The sequence below is a fragment of the Monoraphidium neglectum genome (assembly GCF_000611645.1).
Source record: "Monoraphidium neglectum strain SAG 48.87 unplaced genomic scaffold scaffold02127, whole genome shotgun sequence".
Taxonomy (NCBI): Eukaryota; Viridiplantae; Chlorophyta; class Chlorophyceae; order Sphaeropleales; family Selenastraceae; genus Monoraphidium; species Monoraphidium neglectum.
In genome coordinates this window covers 1-6,343 of record NW_014011501.1, presented here as the reverse complement: position 1 = coordinate 6,343, position 6,343 = coordinate 1, and the positions used below count along the sequence as shown (strand labels likewise).

At 69.4% G+C, this 6,343-nt stretch overlaps 2 protein-coding genes across 2 annotated transcripts; one reads left to right on the top strand and one right to left on the bottom strand.

Annotated features, from left to right (window-relative positions):
• Positions 1-19: 19 nt before the first annotated feature.
• Positions 20-1,532, bottom strand: MNEG_9958 (hypothetical protein; the record flags this gene model as incomplete). The annotated part of the gene is made up of 3 exons (XM_014041569.1): positions 20-157; positions 460-912; positions 1,269-1,532. 3 exons carry the CDS (start codon positions 1,530-1,532, stop codon positions 20-22), a joined length of 855 nt encoding a protein of 284 aa, XP_013897023.1.
• Positions 1,533-3,354: 1,822 nt separating this feature from the next.
• MNEG_9957 (hypothetical protein) lies at positions 3,355-6,149 on the top strand (the record flags this gene model as incomplete). The annotated part of the gene is made up of 6 exons (XM_014041568.1): positions 3,355-3,408; positions 3,792-4,055; positions 4,290-4,385; positions 4,929-5,054; positions 5,159-6,033; positions 6,137-6,149. The coding sequence occupies 6 exons, from the start codon at positions 3,355-3,357 to the stop codon at positions 6,147-6,149; spliced, it is 1,428 nt and encodes a 475-aa protein (XP_013897022.1).
• Positions 6,150-6,343: the final 194 nt, after the last annotated feature.

The following is a 6,343-nucleotide window of genomic DNA, read 5'->3' as shown; positions in this document are numbered from 1 at the left end:
CCCCTGTCCCCACCCCTCGTCAAGAAAGCCGCACCCGCCACATGGCCCCGAAGAAGTCGCCCCCCATGGCGCCGGTCCCGGCCTGCGCATTGTGGCGAAAAAGCTCCAGTGGGGCCTCAACCACTGCCGTCGCCACGGCCGCCAGCACCGCCGCCGCCTGCGGCGCGCGCGCGCGAGCGCGGGTTCCGAGGAGCGTGTGACGGGCCGCCGCGCGCGCGCGCAAGCAGAGGGGTGCGGGCGCGCCGGCCGTGCAATGCGAGGGGCGGCGGCCGGCCGTCCCGCACGCATGCAACGTTCGGCGGCGCCCCAAGCGCTCGGCGCTCACGTGGCAACCCGCGGCAGCCGCGACACCCCTCATTCCCTCATCAACAACGCAAACCACCGCCCCGCGGGCCCAGGCGAGGGGACCACGAGGCCGCAGGCAGACCCAGGCGTTGCTTGAAGAGCGACACCACTCACTAGATTTGCCTTCATGCCCCCGGCGCCGCCGTGCCCCTCATCCGCGCCGCCGCCGCCGCCGCCCGCGTCCACCCCGGCGCCGTCCGCCCCACAGAGCGCGTCTGACACCGGTGTGAAATGTGACCCGCTCGCGCCATGAGACACGACCAAGTGGTGCTGCTGCTGCCGCTGCTGCTGCTGCTGCCCCTGCTGCTGCTCCTGCTGCCGCCCCTCGTCCTGTCGCCCCGCGCCCTCTGCCGGCACAACCGCCGGCCCTTCCCGCCGCGAGACGAGCCGCTTGGCCGAGCAGAATGACATGAAGTGAACCGCCCCCACCAGCACCGACGCCACCGCCGCCTGCCGCGCGCCGGCGAAGAGCTGCGCCGCCGCCGCGCGCGGGCCGAGGCGGGAGAGGGCCGCTATCACGACGCGTGCGGGCACGCCCTGCGCTTGGCAGCGGACTTTGATGGTGTCCTGTCAATAAGGAGAGAAAATGTTGGCATCGCGGGTTAGGATCTAGAAACACGGGTTTAGGGGTTTGATGGTGTCTTGTCAGCGGGGGTTTGGCGCGGTTTGGGGCGCGCGGCGCACCAGCGGGGGTCGGCGGGGCGGCGGCTAGGGCCGAGGGGGTGCGGACGCACGCCCGCGTTCCGAATCGACGGTCGGTGTGGCGCTGGCGTGGGCTACGCGTGTCGCGCCGGGCAGAGCGGCGGCAGGGGCGGGGTGCGACGGCCCGGGCGGGCCGCTCGGGGGCAGAGCCTCAGAACTGTCCCCCCCTGGCTCCCCGCCCAGCACACAATGGCGCATGGCAATGCGATGGGGCCCCTCACCAAAGGGTAAAGCAGGGATATTTGCGCCACCTCGCCCATGGCGCCCGCGAACGCCTCGATCGCTGCCGCGCTGAGTCGGAGGCGCGGCGGCGCACGCACATGCGCCGGCGCGGCGGCGTCGCCGCTGCCCCTGCGTCCCTGCTGCTGCTGCTGGTGCCGCCACAGCGCCGCGCTGCCGGCGGCCAGGCCGCCGCCGATGGCGCACGTGCGCAGGGCGGGCCGCAGCACCGCCCTGCCAGACCGAAACGCGGGGCGATCCGCCATCTCAGCGAACCGCGGCGGAGCACGCTCGCAGCACAGTGCGTGCCTGCTCAGCCGCCGCTGCGGCCAGCAGCCGGCCCTGAGCGGGCGTTTCAAGGCCTGGTGTCACGCCTAACGGACGTTTTCGCTGCAATGGGAGCGGGCCTGATCTGCAACACGATGTTTGCGACGCGCACACTCCGCGCGCTTGCAGATAATGCACGTATGGTGCGGACTGAGCGCAAGAAGCCGAGCTGTCCATCCCTTGTTCAGGCCCGCCGAGCTTGAAACCCGGAGCTGACGCAGTAGCGGCTGGTGACCCCGACCGGTGACACTGCTAGGTCAAACTCGCCGCTGCGGTGCGCGCAGATTCATGCCACACGAGGCATTGCGGCCATGCAAGGTAGCCAAAGGCACTCACATGCATATTGAATGAGTGTGTGGTCTGCAACCCACACAACCGTTGCGAAACCTCACAACCGCCATGGCTGTACATGCCAATCTTCAAAGTTCTTCTAGTGCACCATCCAGTTGTAATCAAGTACTAGTACCCTCAGCTTTCGTATGTTGCAATAATCACACCTCAGGCATCTGCGGTGGGCTCTGCTCAACAATAGTGTTGGCACACGCATGCACTCCGTGGCCCTGCCGATGCGCGCAGCGCATTCAAAATTTGCACACCCGGCTCGCTCCACTGTGCTGAAAGGTTGACCTCCCCGTGTGTGGGCTATCATTGACATTCAAGCGCTGCCGTTTCGTCGCTCGCCCGTGCATGGCCCAGGGCCGCCGCTTCCACCACCCACCAAGGCAGAGGGCGTGAAGGGAAAAAAATAAACAGGCGCACAGGGGGTCCATTGCTCGCTGTGAAACATGACTGTCTGCAAGCCAAGGAAATTTGCATCTGTGTTTTCCGCTCTGCCGTACTCGGACACCTGCCACCTACCCTGGCAGCCCTTTGGGGGTGGGGGCACGCGACAGTGCAGGGGCGCGCGTGCTACCGCTTCGGCCTCACCCACCAACCCACCCAACCACCCTCCCACCAATTTTCAGGCCCTGCACATGTGCTCACCATCAAAGGGCATGAATCTTGGTGCATGGACACGTCGATGAGTATCGTGTGTTGAAGCCATCACAACAAGCGCTCCAGCAGCTCACCAACAGGTCGCACCGCTTGGTTGGAAGAGCGAGCCATGTAGACCAGCATGAGTAGCGGTATTATCAAACATCAAACATATGATGAGATGGGAAGGGGCGAGGCCCCGGGCGCGCTGATGACTCTCCTGTGTCCGGGCTCGGCCCAGTCCCCCAGCCAGCTGCTGGCACCGGGTGTGTCGTGCCGATCGGACGACAACTAGTTTCTGTTGAATTTGGACAACGCAATTGATTTTCCTGCGGCTGGTTTGCCGTACTGAGATGGAGCCTGTCGACGGGCCTTGAAACCAGGCAGCTATGGCGCCGTTGATCACGGTGCTGGGCGTTTTAGCATTCCTGGCTTTGCTGCCGGGAGGGGCGGGAGGCCCGCCCGCGGACGAGTCCAGGCAACGAGCCCCAAGAGAGGTGGGTCGGTGTGTGGGCTTGGTGGGCGCTTCAATCGTGCCTGACCCGTGGTGTAGTTTTCTACATGCCAGCAGCCAGGCCAAAGGGGAGTGTTGCGCTGCGCTGGTTGCGGCACCTGCCCGGCCGCTGCAGCAGAGTGATGCAGCAGCCGTGCCCAGGCGCACCAGGCGCCCGGCTTCCACGGCCCCTTGCCCCGGCGGCCCGCGCTCTGCCTGACGCGGCCCCCGGCCGCTGACGCCTGCAGTTCAACGCCGCTGAAGCAGCCAAGGCGTACGCACTGGAGTGGAGCATGGAGGCGACAGCGCACATCGCCTCGCTGGTCGTGCGAGATCAGCACTGCAAGGTGCGACGGCCGCCGCGGCAGGCATGACCAGCGAATGCGCCATGCAGGCACGGCCCCAGCGGCGGCATGCGCTGACGCATGAATGGCTAGGGGAGTTGCCAGGCAGCAGCGGGCCGCGGCGGTGCACGGCGCATGCGCGAGGGCGGCTTGGCGTCGGCGGCTGGAGGTTGGTGCGTCCGGCTGCGCCGCCGTCGCGCCTGGGCGGCCCGTCGGCCGCGCCCGGCCCTAGCTGCGCCCTGTAGCCCCCGAACCTCTGGCGGCGCCTCCCCTCTTCCAAGGCGTGCCAATGCAGCTCGTCCCCCGCGCCGCCGCGCTGTCCTGCGCTCCCCACCGCCCCGCTCCCCGCTCCCCACCACCGCAACCGACCCCTTCCGCGCCTGCAGAGCGACCTCACCGGCTGCGACCTCCCAGAGAGTGCGACGCACGTAGTCGGGGTGCTCTCAAAGTGGGCGGCGCCCGACGCCGGCTGGGACCGCGTGCTGTCGTCGGTCTCGCTGTACGACATCGCGCGCCACGCGTACCAGCAGGCGCAGTACGACGAGGCCATCATAGCGCTGGAGGAGTCGCTCGCGCTGCGGCTGTTCGCCTACGCGGACCAGCCGACGCTCGACAAGTGGCAGCAGGCGCGCGCGCGCGCGCGCTCGGGAGTGCTCGGCGGCGCCCTGACGGGCTGGGGGGCGCTTGCCGGGCGCGCGACCTGCCCGCCGCTTGGCAGGCGTCGTCCTGTTGGCCGGCATCGGAGAGCGCGCCCTCGGCGGGGCTGGCATCCGAAGGAATGGCAACAATTCGTATCACTGCAAATTCAGCTGAGCGGCGCGGAGCGCGAGGAGCCTCGGCAAAGCGGTCCCCCGCCTCCCTCCCCCGCCTGCGCCACCCCGCAGGGGCTGGTCCTGCCGGGCAGCCTGTTCCGGCGCCAAAAGATGGACCTGGCCAACATCCTGGTGCTGCGCTCGGACTGCCTGGTGCAGCTGGCGCAGGTGGGGGGAGGCGCGGGGCGCGCGGCGGGCTCGCGCCTTCCCGCTGCGGCCGGCCAGTTGCTTTGCATGCCTCGCATGTGGCAGTAGCCGCAGCCCCTGCACGTCCAAGCCATGCGGAGCAAATGGGGCTGCAGTAGTGCTGCATGCCGCTGCGGCGGGGTCGCGGCCCAGGGGTGCCGTCAGCCCCGCGGCCCGGGGATGGGCGCGTGGCGACCCGCTGCCGGAGCGCGCTGCGCGGCACGCGCCTGGCGAATGCGTGCAGGCTTGGCAGCGGACTGCACGTGATCATGAAAGCACTCGGCACACACACACACACACACACACACACACACACACACACACACACACACACAAACTGACACACACTCTCACACATACACGCGCACGCACGCACGCGCATGCACCCCCCCCCCACACACACACACACTCATGTACACACACACAAACTGACATACACTCTCACACACACAAACTGACATGAACTCTCACACACACAAATTGACACACACTCTCACACACACCCACACACACACACCACCCCAGGAGCAGCAGGACGTGGACGACCTCACAGAGGCCACGGAGCTGCTCAACCTCGCGACGGCGCTGCTTAAGGCGGCCAACGAGCTCGTGCCAGACAGCGTCAACGCTCTGCGGCGGCGCGCGCAGACGGTGCGGCTCTTGGGGCTTGGGGCTGGAGGCGGGCGTCGTGCGCGATTGGAGGGTCGGATGAGTTTGAACGCGTGCATGGGCCCGCCGCGCTTCCTGTGCTGCAGGTGGCCAAGGTCGCGCTGGACCTGCTCCCGCGGCTGAAGCCAGCGAGGGTCGCGGAGGTGCTCTCGCACTACGGCGTCTCCTGCCCGGCCGGCAAGCCCGGTAAAGGCGGCGGCGGCGGCGGGGGCTGCGCGGGCGGCGGGATGGAGGGTCTGGCGCGGCTCGTGCCGCTGCTGCGGCTGCCCGTTGTCGTCCGCGGCGCGGGCGCGGGCGCGCGGCTCGAGGCGCCGGACGACCCGTTCGCGTCGCACGTCACGGCGCTGCTGCGGCGGCCGGCGGAGCACGTGGCGCAGTACATGCAGCGGGTGTTCTTCCGGCTGCTGACGATGGTGCCGATGGACTATTTAGCGGAGTTGGACGTGGCCTGCCGGAAGCGCAACCCGGCGGGGCGGTGCGTGAGCTACCTGCCGCACTGGGTGACGGCGCAGGCGATCACGGTGGACAAGCGGACGGGGCTGGTCCATGTCAGCAGCCCCTCCGCCTGCGGCGCGGGGGACGACGACGAGTGCGGCTGCTGCGGCAGCGGCGGCGGCGGCGAGGGCGGCGGCGGCGGCGGCGACGGAAAGGCGGCGGCGTCTGCTGCGGCGCTGCTGCCCGCAGCGGCGCGGCGCGGCGGCGCGGCGGGCGCGTGCGTATGCGGGCTGCGGCGGCTTGACGCGGACGGGGCCGTGGCGGGGCCGCCGCTGGCGGGCGGGCACTATGACGAGAGCGGCGCCGGGATGCAGCTCTGCGGCTTCCTTCATATCCGCGCCATCCCGCCTGGCGTGGAGCTGCCGAGCAGCGGGGGGTCTTTGACGCCCGAGGAGCAGCGCGAGCTGCAGCGCAAGGCGGCGGAGGGCGCGGCGGCCGAGGCGCGGCCGGGCGCGCGGCCGGCGCCGTTCCAGGGGGTTTACTATTACTATTACAACGACGTGCCCGCGGTCATCGACAGGATAGTCAACACTTTTGACGCTGACGAGGCGGAGTTCCTCATTTTTCAGTTGGACGACCTGACGGGCGCGCGGCGGCTGCGCGGCATGGGCATCCCGCCGCCGCCGCCGCCGCCGGAGGGCTGCACGGAGACTCGGCTGCTGGAGGGCAAGGCGCCGGCCGGCTGCTCGGTGCTGCTGCCCAACTTCGGCCCCTGCGCGACGGCCCCGCTGAAGCCGCCGCGGCGCCGCGCGCCGCTCGCGGCGCCGCCGCCGGGG